This window comes from Anser brachyrhynchus (assembly GCF_964034855.1).
Source record: "Anser brachyrhynchus genome assembly, chromosome: 4".
Classification (NCBI taxonomy): domain Eukaryota; kingdom Metazoa; phylum Chordata; class Aves; order Anseriformes; family Anatidae; genus Anser; species Anser brachyrhynchus.
Genome location: NC_137698.1, coordinates 7,708,210 through 7,722,309, shown reverse-complemented (window position 1 = coordinate 7,722,309; position 14,100 = coordinate 7,708,210). Strand labels below are relative to the sequence as shown.

At 42.1% G+C, this 14,100-nt stretch overlaps 1 protein-coding gene across 15 annotated transcripts in view; it reads left to right on the top strand.

Annotated features, from left to right (window-relative positions):
* RAP1GDS1 (Rap1 GTPase-GDP dissociation stimulator 1) overlaps positions 1–10,246 on the top strand; it is a 96,525-nt gene extending 86,279 nt beyond the window's left edge. For all 15 annotated transcript variants that reach the window (XM_080590372.1, XM_080590370.1, XM_080590373.1 and 12 more), the window contains 5 exons: positions 750–875; positions 2,450–2,589; positions 4,361–4,487; positions 5,812–5,940; positions 9,583–10,246. In XM_080590372.1, coding sequence (XP_080446498.1) covers positions 750–875; positions 2,450–2,589; positions 4,361–4,487; positions 5,812–5,940; positions 9,583–9,710 — 650 coding nt within the window. In that variant the 3' untranslated portion in view covers positions 9,711–10,246. The remainder of the gene's footprint in view (positions 1–749; positions 876–2,449; positions 2,590–4,360; positions 4,488–5,811; positions 5,941–9,582) is intronic.
* The last annotated feature ends 3,854 nt before the right edge of the window (positions 10,247–14,100 follow it).

Genomic DNA, 14,100 nt, shown 5'->3' with positions numbered 1-14,100 from the left:
CAGGGATGTCAGCCAGAGACCTAAACAAGATTTAATGGATATTGTTACAGAAAAATGAGCAAGGAATAATTGGCCCCATGATGAACTGCTTGTTAAACACTACTTTGAATATGAAATAAGTTTTGTTTTTTTTTTTTCCTAAGTACAATATTGGACCAAGCTTGCACCTTACATAGATTTCAGAGAGGAGAGCTCCATGGAAGTGGAGAACTTAAGACTAGTGGAAGGGATGAAGGACAGTTTGGGGGGGCCTTACCAGGACTCCGGACATGTCAGGCCACAGTGTCTTTTGTGTAAAGTATTGGAACTGGGTATGAGGTTGCTCTGCTAATTGGATGCTTTAGTTTCTTTCTCTATGAGAAACACAAGAGTGTTGTTGGGAATCAGAGATGTTTCCCCATATTTTGGGACACAGGTAAGTTCTAGCCTGGGCTTCTGCTTGGTTCATTTTATGGAGGACTCCTTTCCTAGCCAAGGTGGAGAAGTCGAGCCTTCAGTTCATGGTCAGGGTGAACACTGGAGATCAGGCATGCATGCTGGGACAAAGCACTGCATTTCATACCTGCATCTTATCAACCCCAACATTTTTCTGAAACACAGCGTTGTCAACACACGCTCGTGTTCCTGAAGTCTGTGTTCACAAGCTATTTTTCAAACTGTGTCTTAAAAATTGCATCAAGACTGTCTTGGAAATAAATTGCACCTTCCAGAAATGTTCTTGAGATCGTTCCTGTTCTTTATTCATGCAGTTGTAAATAAGGCTAAGATGCTATCAGCTGGCGTTGCAGAAGCAGTATTGAAATTTCTCAGATCGGAGATGCCCCCTGTTCAATTCAAGCTGCTGGGAACATTAAGAATGTTAATAGATGCACAAGGTAAAAATAAGCTGTTCTCTATGTTAAGTAATTCTCTTTGGTTCAGTCTGTGATATACTGCTAAAAGAGAAGAGAAACAGAGGGTTTTTTTATTGTTTTTTTTGTTGTTGTTGTTCTTTTTAATTTTAAGCCTGAAGTCTTGGAATAAACCTAATATATATGCAAAGGGAGAGAAAATGTGGGTTGACTTTTTTCAGCACTCCTAAATTGACTACTAGGGACCCTCAGAATAGGTGTCAAATGCTTATTTACTTTTGTACTTCAGAATTCTCCTACACTGTCACATTATGAGTATGCGTTGAGGCGTGGGAGTTTTAAGCTACCACTCCAGCTTTGCTGTTCACTTGCTGCATTTTCTAGCTGTACCTAGCTTCTTGGAGCACACTAATGCACCTGCTAATTGATAAGCTGCAATTTCAAAAGGAGCAAGCACCTTTCAGTTCTGCCTCTTGTTCTGTACCTAAGAACTGTATTTATGAAATTAGACATCTAAAAAAAAAGTTATTAATGAGATAATTAGCCAAGTATTTATTTTTGACCCAGTAGAGCAGATTTTTTTCAGAAGAGCCAGTGTAGTTCTAGCATAGCTATTAGATGTGAAATAGAAATTCATTGAGGAAACTTATGCAACTGAACATCTTGTTGTGGTTTAGCCCGGCCGGCAGCTAAACACCACACAGCCGTTCGCTCACCCTCCCCCTCCCTCTCTGGGATGGGGGAGAGAAACGGGAAAGTGAAGCCGGTGAGTTGAGATAAAGACAGTTTATTAAGACAGGAATATAATAATAAAAATAATAATAATGATGATAATAGTATTAATAATAATAATGTGTAAGAAAACAAGTGATGCACAATGCAATTGCTCACCACCCGCCAACTGATGCCCAGCCTATCCCCGAGCAGCCCGGCCCCCCACCCCGGCCAGCCACCCCTATATATTGTTTAGCATGACGCCAGATGGTATGGAATACCCCTTTGGCCGGTTTGGGTCAGCTGTCCTGGGTCTGTCCCCTCCCAGCTCCTGCTGCACCCCCAGCCTGCTCGCTGGCAGGACAGAGCGAGAAGCTGAAAAGTCCTTGGCCTGGTGTAAGCACTGCTCTGCAACAATTAAAACATCAGCATGTTATCAGCGCTCTTCTCATCCTAATCCAAAACATAGCACCCTACCAGCTACTAGGAGGAAAATTAACTCTGTCCTAACTGAAACCAGGACACATCTACAAAACGTAATCTAACTGACAACAGTGGTACTTTCTTTTTAAATTTTTGAGTTGGCTCACCTGGGAGTGTGACACCACCTTTATTTTCACTACTGATAATCCATGCACAAGCCTCTAACTGGGCTGAATTAACTGAGTTTTACTTGGGAACTGGGTTGCGAGTGTTTCTGGTATTTTGTTTCCATTTTGGCTTTACTTGCTTCCATGCAACCTAGACTTTTCACACAGTTAGCTCAAGCTGGCAAAGTTCTACTTAAACTCCTTCTAGTTAGTGACTTTCAGCTTATTTTTTTAACGCTTGCTTTAAAAAAATGACAACTTTTCTGTTGTGTTGTTGGCTCCGGCAACATGTAGCAGAAGCAGCTGAACAGCTGGGAAAAAATGCAAAGCTGGTGGAACGATTGGTGGAGTGGTGTGAAGCCAAGGATCACGCAGGTGTGATGGGAGAGTCGAACAGACTACTGTCTGCACTTATACGACACAGCAAATCAAAAGTAAGTGAGTGGCGAAAATTTCAGCTTGTAAGTACAAAGAGTTACCTCTGCACTTCGTATCATTAGTAGCCAAGGCCTCTGGTATATCATCTTTCTAGAAAGCCGGGTTGCTTAATTCATATGTTGGTTAATTCATATGTTACATCCTCTCTGCCTCCAGGACCTGCCAGTCAGACTCAAGCACCAGGTTTAAACAGTCACTGGAACTATGTAGGTAAAAAACATAGAAACGAAGCAAAACAGTCACGGAGTTGCAGACCAATTAAAGAACGTTGTTAGGGTGAATGTGGCTCAGTCTCAACCCGTTTGAATTTGCATTGTATCCTGTAGAAGTTTAACATGCCATATTTTCTACTTTATGACGATATATATAAGGAGTCATTGCATTCAGTCGTTATTATCTTTCTGTATGGATAGATATTAAATAGGTATTCACAGAATAAACGTCTTTGGTAGAAGAAAATGTAGAGCTGAGAAGGTGGGTTTGTTTTTTGGGGTTTTTAAAATGCTTTTACTGCCCTCTAGGTTTGGATATGGGTACAACTGGTTCTTTACTGCACATTACATTTGAATTCATTTTTTTATTTAAAAGTATTTCGGCTAATATTTAGAAAGGCAGTGGTAGTTTAGGGAAACTTATGTCCCATTTTAAAAAATGGAGTCAGTACTGGTCAGTTAAACCACACTGGTACAGAACCTGACTGCTGTCATCTCTTATCTGCTTGGTACTGCCTTTTGGAGGGTGATATTCGCCTATAAAATCATTACAATTTTCATGTCAGGGCATATAGCCAAAATTCTCCACCAACTCAAGTAGAAATTAACAGTTCCCAGAGTATTCAAGGAAGTCTCAAAACCTCTTTGGATTTCTACCAGAAAAATCACAAATAGGAAGAAGCATCATTGCAAGTAAGGAAAAGTATAAATATATATGTATATATATTTTTACACATACATATATTTTATATATATATATATTTATATATATACACATATATACTTGTATATATTATGTCATTCAGAAAAGAGTAAGTTTTTTAAATGTTAAATTCTTGAGGCATTCAGCTGTGACTTGCACCACAAGCATCCTCAATACGATAACTAAAAGTATTTCAGTTTTCAAAGTTATGATCATATTGTGTCTATTTCCTTGCACAAAGAATGTCGCTGCATAGTCTGTGCAAGCTCTGGCACGTAAGACATTCTAAATACATGTAACAGTTAATGAGTTTTGGCTTGTGGTTGGTGTTTAGAAGGGATGTATCCTTTGAATGGAAATTCAACACTATCTTTAAAAATTTAAACTGGATTCTTATTCCAAGAAATAACTATTTCAAAACTTTGCTCCCTCAGAACAAATAAATAGTTTAAAATAATAATAAAAATTGATTTGGACTGTTGCCTTTCGGCATGCAAAGTTACCTGACTTTTGTCAATATTTTGCAAGTATTTTTTCACATATAACTGTGAAAACTTAGATTAGGTGCAAACTAACTTTTTAATGATAATGTACAGGTAAATCAAAGACCTAAAACACCATAAATGGTTAACTAGCATGGTTTGACATGTCCATCTTATAATTAGAGTAATCACAGATAATTGATAGGCTTACGTACACGTACATTTATGTATAAAGTTCTTCAATGTGCATATAACCAATGAGTAGCCTTACCTGGAGATAACACAGGATCGGTGACAACTTTGTTATTTAATAGTTTGTGTGCAATGCGGAATCTTTTCTTTTTTTTAATTTCTATGCTATTTCTTTTAGGATGTCATTAGGACCATTGTACAGAGCGGTGGCATCAAGCATTTAGTAACCATGGCGACCAGCGAACATGTAATAATGCAAAACGAAGCTCTCGTTGCGCTGGCACTAATAGCAGCTTTAGAGTTAGGTGAGTATCCCAGAGGTTAACTCTGCCTGCGTTCTTCTGAATCTGTGCCCGTGAGAATCGCACAGGGGGAGTCGTGCGAGCGTCTTTTGCAATGCAGAGCAGGCTGCTTCTTCCACCGGCCTTTCGGCAGCACGGAAACACATGGCAAGTCATGCACTGACAAACAGGAAATAAGGTTAAGCAGAAAACTGGAGTTTGCTCATGATACAGTTCCTACTCCATTACTCTGGTAGGTAAACACAAGCTAGAACTCCCTCTAACAGATTTCAGATTTGGGGTAAAACCCCAAAGGCTAACTATTTTAGAGTGGAGGCTGTATGACCTAAGTCTGTGTGCACTGGAATGGTTAATCCCCTTTTGAGAGGGCTTATCGAAGTAAAGCTTTCACTTGCCTAATCCCTGAAAGCTAAAGAATACATACGGAGGTGGATGATGCCCCCAAATGTCTTTATTATTATTAAATTCCACAGCAATAGATGCAAGAGTTGCTGTATGAAGGCAGAGATGAGTACATGTCTTAACCTGCCTTTGTAATACTTCAGCTTACCAAACAAAGAAAGGTAAATGCACACTGGGGCTTTATTTATCCTGTTTGCTTGCTTGTTAACTAAGATGATGATCTAAACAAGTAACATTACATATTTTTGTTCTTGATTTCATCTCTTATCATTGTGTACTAGCGGAATGCTACTTTCAACCTCCCAATCGCTGCCAATGCATCAGGGAATTGTTTTGTTTTAACTGAAAGGAAAAATGCTTGTAATTACATGACACTTTTAACCCTTGTCTTGTATTCAGACATTTAAAGGTTCTGAGGCTGAATTCAGTATATTAATGTTTCTTAGAAAACTACAGAGGAAATAACTCATATTCTGATTTTGCAAAGCTTTTCATGGTCTTAATAATGGATCTCTCTACCATGGAGTCAAGAATTACACTGCCTGTATTTAAGTTAGACAAAGTTTTCAAAAGCAAATTCAGGCAGTGAAAGTCTTGAAAGCTTAAATATTGCAGGTGTTGGCTTAAATAGCTAGAAAGCCAGGCAGATTTTCCATCAGCTCACTGCACGTTTAAGATTGGATTTTATTATTAAACTCTGTAATTGTCCTTTCAAGCAGTTAAGCTATTTTGCATTTTTATAGCAAGAGCTGTGATTCCTATCATCATATCATCTGATACGTGCTTCAGTTCTATGCCAGTGAGCTAGGTACCATAGCACCAATTCCACTACAGTGAGAGATCCATGTTTCAATAAGCGGCTAAAACATTGAAGCATCAAACCAAGCGGCACTTCCAGGTTTACGAGTTTTCACTTGTATTTCAGTCACTGCTGAAAAGGACCTTGAAAATGCTCAGCTCGTTCAGATTCTACACAGACTGCTTTCAGATGACAGGAGTGCTCCAGAGATAAAATACAACTCCATGGTGCTGATCTGTGCCCTTATAGGATCTGGTGAGTGTTCAGGAGGGGGTGCTTTTCCAAGAGATTTTTATTATAAAATTTTTGTGGCCTGAACTTGGAGCACATGCAAATGCACTCAGTCTTTGTTTCTGTTCACAGTGAATGTATACAGAACCGTTTGATTTACTATGACACTTCAGTGTCAAGAAAAAGGCTATTAACTCAGTTTTGGATATTAACTGCCAAAATTGGATTCAGGCTTCCGCAGTTTGTGGATAGCTCAAACTTCCAGGAGCTATCGGCAAGTTTTAAAGGAGAAAAACGAAAGACACCTTTTAACTGTACAGTGTCAGGCTCTCTGTGCAAACATGCAGATAAACAAGAACTTAATTTTTACCTTTTAGCTGTAAGCTCCCTGTAATTGATGGGTGATGGCTGGTTTTGGGGTTTTGTTTTTTTTTCTTCAAATAAAATTAGGTGGAAGAGAAGTTTGCGAGGCACCTCCTTTAAATTCCTATGACAACAGTAGAAAGTAAAAAAAAGGAAAAAAAGAAAAAAAAAGGAATACTTGCAGGGACACAAGTGAACATTTAGTACAGCATGTAGGCTGTAGTCCTGCTCACTGACCTTGCTAGGAAGAGTCCTTCCCTTGGCAGCCCTCACGTGCTCTGAGCACAACTGTTTGTGGTTGTTTTGAAAGACGAGCAGGCCATGCTCCAACATGTGCCTGGACTGGCCACTAAATTCTCTTCTTTCTGAGGTAACCCCTCTGGCAATGGTCAGATTGCTTCGAGGATAGTGAAGAAGCAGGCTATGGCTTGAAATTGCAACTTCACACCTCTGCATGGACAAAGAGAGAGGGGAGAAATGGAGCAGAGTATCGTGAAGAGGTTTGATCCCCAGCTGAGGATTCAAGAAGTGGACAAGTTTCTTTCACTCAGTCCTTCAAAAAGTATTTACTCTACGGAAGGATACCAAATTTCACGTGAGAAAAAAATCAGAAATTTACAAACAACTAAGGGACAAAGAACTGCATTAAGTGCAGAAAGGTAGAAAGTCAGTACCTGTTCAGTACCCGTCTCTGCACATGGCTTGATGAGTGTGAAACAGCTGAAGATTTGCCACAGATGAGTTCACAGCAATTCAGCTGAATTGATTAAAAAGTTACAGCTACATGCATGCTGTCTGTAACCAAAGCTGCTTTTCCTATATAGAGTTCACCACGCCAACTGCAAGGCTGGTGAACCCATATATTCATGGTGGCCTATGCTAGTGACTGCTGTATTACTGACATCTTAAAGGAACTAATATATGTTTTTTTGAGCAATATATACATCTCAGTGTACAAAAAAGGGTGCTCAAAGTTTGCTAACAAGCCTCAGCTCCCACTAAGCATTTGCTTTAACACGAAGACACATTGTTTAGGTTTTACTCACGGCCCTCTTAAGCCATTTTGTGCTTGGAGTAATCCATCCATTTTAGAGCAGAAGCCCTTCTGCAGGGGTTCCCTCAGCCTCATTGCAATGCCCTTGTGATGCTCCCATTGCTTCCAACTAAAATAATCATCCTCAGAAATTCCGCTCAACGCTTGCATTTTCACTTACCTGAGTCTTGTCATCTGCAAGATGGACAGCGTTATTTAAAGTCAAATAACCATCTCTGTTCCACTAGAGTAAGGAGCGGTCTTCCCTTATTTTTTTTCAGAGTTATCCAGCTGGCAGAGGTCAGTCTGCCAGCACACTGCAAGTTTTGCATAGACAAGAGGCATCTTAGCATTATTCTCCCAGAGAGCAGACAGCACATTACTGCAATACACAGCTGTGAAGTTGGGGCCCCACACTTGGCTGATCCAGTGGCCAGCCCCGCTTCTTGATGAACAGACCTACGTAACAATAGCCAGTACATAAAAACAATAACTGAGCAACCCTGGTATTAGCTTTTAATTCCCCACCCCCCCCCGATTTTTAACCAGGTGAGGAAGGCAGTGCAATCACAAAGTTTGTTCTCCATGCATGAGAAAATATGAAATACATTTCTTCCAGCCCTGCTGCCTCTAACATTTCTGCCACCGTCTCCACACAATGAGTATTTATGTTTACAAGTTCCCATATTCTACTGTAAACAGAGCCGTAGTTCCACAACAGCTAGAAAGCGGTTGTACTGTTTTTAATTTCGGTAAGTTTAATTCTCCAGTGCCTGCTGTTACTATCCTTCATTACAGGGTATCTGGCATTGTATTTAACTTGATACTGCCAACAGCTGTGCTTTAGCAGTAAATATACATGTATAAATGGGATTTTTTGCCATCTGGAAGTTGCTGTTGCAACTGAATGAATGGCTGGAAAGAGGGAATAATGAAGACAACAGAAAATGGAAACGTGTAACCTAAGGAATAAGCAAAAGCAGAGCATTCCTAGCTAGCACAGTCACGTCTGTGTGTGAGGGTCCCAGGAACCTGGATTCTGGGCACAACCGATCAGCCACAGTAAGTCACAGCAAGCTCCTGAGAGGTAGTTCAGTAACATCTGCTTAAAGACGGCGGTGTCTTAGAAGTAGAAAGAGGAAGGAAAGCACTTACACAGCATAAGCACCCCGAGAGCTCTGCTGACACTACCCGCTATACACCAGTTCCCAGGTGCACGGCCGTGTGAGCGCTCCTAACTCCCACACAGCAGGGGATAAACTGAAAGAAAACTGAAAACTTGTGAACAAGAAAGTTGGCAGGGAAAACAAATGGACAAAGTGTGCTTTTCTGTCCAAAGGAAAAGCAGTAAATATGCAGAGCTAATCTGAAACAGATGGTTGGGATTCCTCCCGGAAAGCTCAGGGATTAGGCCCCCAGCAGCACCTGGGAAACAAAAAAATACCTGTAGGTGTTTGCTGCTGAGTGAGAGTTCACCGGACTCTGGACTAAACAGGGCATGAAACAACACCGGCTGCTTTGACTCTTAACTGCGGGATGCCTAGAACACAGGGCTCCAAGTAAACGCTCCACATTGTATTTTTTGTAAATTGCGTTGTCTGGGTTGTTTCCAACCTGTCCTTACTGACACAACGTACGACGCAATCAAGGATCAGAATCGCAGCACAGTGTCACACTGTCAAGTCAAACACAAATGCTGTACACACGTGCATAGAGCACGATGTGTTGTACTGTAACGTTCAGAGCTGACCCATAGCTGGACAGCTAGCAGTGACCTAGTGGTGACACGGCCAGTAAAGAACTCTCTCACCCTCTTCACACTCCCCCACAAACAACCAGAGCTGATTTACTACAGGTGAACTATGCAGCGAACCCTCCGGGCAAGCTCATTCACTCGATCAGACCAGTTTAAGTAATAAAGCAGAAAAATACTCCATTAAAAAAAAAAAAATACTTCCTAAGCATCTCTTTTGGAGGACTTACCGGGTGGATCTTTGTAACTGCCAGGCAGCAGCTTCATCCTTCATGTCTACCTGAAATCTGTGGAGCCTGGGCATGCCCTAGGCCTAGGGCGTTCTCTCCATCCTCAAAAGCAATTCAGAACAGTAAATAAAAGGAACGTGAGTACGCACATTTGTGTGCATATGCGTGTACACCAGGGACGGGGTACTGCTGACACCTCCCTAAGTGCCTCACACCCACCTAGCTTTGCTGGTCTCTCGCCCGTCTCATACCAAGCACCATTTCTTTTACTCTTTCTTTTTTTCCAGAACCTCTCCAAAAGGAAGTGCAGAGCATGGCATTTCTAGAAGTCGTATCAAAACTCCGCAGCCATGAGAACAAAACTGTTGCCCAGCAGGCCTCGCTAACAGAGCAGAGACTTGCTGTAGAAAGCTGAGGAAGGTCTCTTGTTTTCAATGCATCCCATCACAGATTCCACCTTTGTCCTTCGTCCTGCTGCCGCTCCTGCTATGTTTTCCACTGTATCACTTGTGCATGCGTGTAATGTTCCCACACAAATTGATGAACTGCTGTAGGTACCCGTCCAAAAAAGGTTTCTAAAAATTCATAGGTGGTGTTAACATGAACCTGTCTCCACCCGTAACTGTTCTACTCGTATTCTTGTTGCTTGGGCCACATAGTAGAATGTGCATGTTGTAGTCCTATGATGATGTAAAAGTGGTACTACATGACGACTCCTTCCTCACAGCCCCTAACCGCGTAACAATGTACTACTAAATTAGGGACAATACAAGATGCAGCAAGTCCAGGCTAGTGTGCTGACTGTAGGATTAAGAAGTAAATCTAGCTCCATTTTTGGTGCTCTGGAGATTTGAATGCAATGTACTGCTGCTCATTCACTGGTCTTGCCTATTAATGTCAAACTCGTGGTACCTAGAGGTAACAAATAAAAATTTCAGTGCTCTCACTTTATCCTGTGGTTTGTCCTTTGCCATATTCACCCAGAGAAGCTGTGGCCACACCAGCGTGCACTGGTGAGGAGCCCTTCTCATTCCCGGCTCTGGCCCCAGCGCAATCACTGCCTTTCAGCTCCAAGAATACAAAGGAAGCAATTCCAGCCACTTTCACTGTGTATGTGCGCACAGAGGCGCAGTGTGGTTTAACAACTGGGGGTTTTCACAGGAGCACACTATACAGGCCTTATCCCATAAAGCCACGTGGGTACGAGTGCTGCTGGGCTTGCTTCGGGTTGGGTTTTTTTTTGTTGCAGTGTTTCGTTTTTCTAGATGGATTTTTAAAGGCATATCTCGCAGCAGCTTTTCAAGAGAACCCCATTAAGTGAGAAATGCAGCGTGCAGGTCTTCCTTTTCTCCTCTCCTAGGTAAAGGAGTTGGGAAATTGCCGGTTTAAGCACCTTACCTCAGAGCTGCTCCTCTGTAGGATTTGTGACGACGACAGCGAGCGGACCAGCAGACAGCTGTTTGGCAAAACAGGGAGCAGTGGGGATAGCAGTTTCCAGCAAGCCTGCACATGTTATTTTTGACTGTCAGATACCATTGCCATCTTGATGATTTCTTTAGTGATTGCACAAGATTGTATGATCTGTAACATTTTGAAGAGAATTCAGCGCTCCCTGTGCTAAAGTGGCAGCCTCAGGAGTCTCAGGCTCCTTGTTAATCAGCACAAGGGAAACCTAGAGGCTACGCTATCCATGTGATCCCGTGCCACATGGTTGCAAAACACTGCTTTCGACCTTTCCAAATTCACTTTCTAGCTCCATCAAACCACTGGCTATCCCATACTGTGATGGGAAGATGCCATTCATGACAGGAAAGGAATTACGTACAGAAGCTAAGTATGAAAAGAAGCTGGACACTTTCTTCATATAGTCAATGTAAGATCTGAGACTGTACCAAAACCCCCAAACCTAGCAGATGCTACAGGAGTATTCACACAACAGATCAAATTCCACATCCATTTAAACTAGTGCCAGGAACTAACTGGCAACACAGTAAAGTTGGAAAAATAATAATAATAATTAAAAAAAAGCCTGGTACCAACTGTACACAGCCTCTTATTTAAAAAAAAATAAAATGTAAAAAAACACCACCAACATAGAACTTAGAGCTGTAGACACAGGCCAGGATCCCATGACATGAGGCTCTCAATAACACAGAACCTCTGCACTGGTGAATGTAGCCCACACACGTACAACCACTGTTCGTAACAGACCCACGTGAGACCCAAGTTTTCTCAGGCACGGAAATAATTTTCCTTGATTTCAATAAATTCCAAAATACCAGTTATCAATGGCTTACCTGGTTCTAGAAAGAGACTCTTTATGCCTTTTGACACCGGTATAAACTGCAAATACTCACATGAGCAGGCCGTAACAAAGCTGTGATGAGTCCCATTCACCTGCTTGTCTAACTGGAGCTCAGGTTAAGCATCAAAGCTATCTTTATCGCTGTATTTTTATTAGGGATACCACTGTCACAGCAAGCGTAAAGGCTAACAGGCCTTTAATTTTCAGATGGTTTCTCTGGACAGAATATCAAGTCATTTAAACTTCTAGATGGAACTTGTGCCAAGTCTATATACCGAAGGAAAGTCTGCACAAGGGCAAAGATGGTTTTATGTCATGGCAGAAGGTAAATGAAGAGACTATCTGTCCACACAAATGCATGCTGTAGCCTGCAGGTCATTTCTATGCAGCTGGTAAATCATTTATCCTCTTAGCCTCTTTTAGTAAGACAAACAGGATCTGAGGACATCACCGTCATGTGCATTTCACTAGTCACTTGACTGAAGTCAGCTGAATTGAAATTGCTGACGATAGTTCGGATGTTTACTAGATAGATTACAACTAAGCAGTTTGAAATCTGCTGCTCAGATTATTTTTATGGCAATGATGCTAGACGTCAGGCCTTTTCACTTGCCTATTGCTGCAGCAAGCCAAGCTCGAACAGCCTACAGCTGCCACGCTACGTAGGGCAGGCGGTGCCCGGCTGGCGCGCTCCACTCCTCTGCACCTGCGGGGCTCCTGCGAGACCTAGCATCACAGCAGCACCGAAGACAAAGAGCACACGCAAGAGTTTACATTTCACAGTGTGGAAATAGAGGGAAAGGTTTCTCTTTGTATGAGGCACAAACTCCAACAAAACGGGTTTTGGATCCAAAGGACCAATGGTCAAATGAGACCACGAGACCCAGTAAGGGTCACTTGTTTCAAAGGTCCCAGAAATGGTAACTAGTCGCAACTTCAGGAAACAACATACAAGTTCACTTTACACAGAATACAGGTAGCTACTCCTCATCTCCCCTTCACTGCGTTTTTTATATACAAATGCCACACCTATTGCGCGTTAACAAAATTCAGGCAATGTTCTGGACTCTGCTTCTTTTTGGTTGACTTCTCCAAGCACCCCTCACCCTGGTCTCCACATTTGCATTCTTACTTTGCCAGAAGTCATTTCCATAAGTGAAGATTTATGTACATGCCTGAGATACACAAAAGGCATTTGACTTCAGTTTGGATATAAAGATGTGCTTTCAGATCAGTCACAGTGGCGCTTTGCAGACAAAGTAGTAGGTACAGATGAAGATGAACAGTTAATACGGGGCAGATGTCAGGCTGAGGGGCAAAATTAGCTGCAAATCTGAAATTTGTTTCCACGGGGAAAACAAGGCAGGCTTATAATAAGAGGCAAGACAGTATCATTCAGATCTGCTGCTTTTTCTTTTCCTCCTCAAGATTTGCATACTCACCAGACTGGCAATACTTTGACAGCAGTCAAAAACATAGCAAGGCCAAGTCTCTGCCACTCTTCGGAGCTCACATCTCTGCCCGCAACAGCACGAGAAAGGAGCATTTGCAGTGGGGCAGCACGTAGCCTGTCACCGCCAGAAGCTGTCAAAGGAGCAATGATTGTGATCGCTTGGCCCAATTCCCTCTGACCACCTGATCACACCAGATCAATGAAAGACAAACAGCTCACTGGCCCGTTTGCTCAGAAATCCTATTTCCCAGTGAAACTTCAGGGAAATGCCTCTCGCACAGCCCCACAGGCCAGCACAGAGCTGCACGCTCTTACTCGCCGCAGGGTCCTGATCAAGCCAGGTGCTGCAAGTGCTGCTCAGACAAAGGCAAACTGCACTGTGGGAAGAAAAGTGATAACCACGATGGGTGAAATCAAACCAGGGCACCGACCTCCCAAGGGCATTTGAAAACTCCTTCCAAGAGGTTTTGCCAATTGTTTTTCAAAGTGTCCAATGCCAACTATGCTTATTATTTACTGCAAAATAATGCAGACTGCTGAAATACTGTATTTTAGAGATACTAAACTGGATTAGCTTGCTTGGAAATACTAAAAAACGGCTTTCTCCTCCTCTGTCTAAACAAGCACAAGACATCATTACACATTTTTACCTGTGCAAAACAATAAGTCAGCTCTCAGTATTTCTGTTTAAGGACATGTAACTCTAAAAGTTAAATTCCCACCTCCCCTTACAAAAGTTTAATTAAATCGTGACGAACAGTTATATCCCCCTTTGTGCTGCTCCCTGCAAAGAACACGTCAGGGTCACTACAACAATTACGGCGGGAGCTCCAACAGCTGTACTAACCAGCAGCCACAGCAGCTTGAGGAACACCGACGACCTGTCAGAAACAAACAGAGCACATTTGTTAGCCAGACTTCAACAACAGCTGACAGCAGACGTGGGATTTTCTCACACGTGGACGTGTTGTTGACGTATTAGCTTATTACTCATTTACAGGCAGCCACTGGCAGCATGAAAATGTGCTTTGTGGCTACCTTAGAACA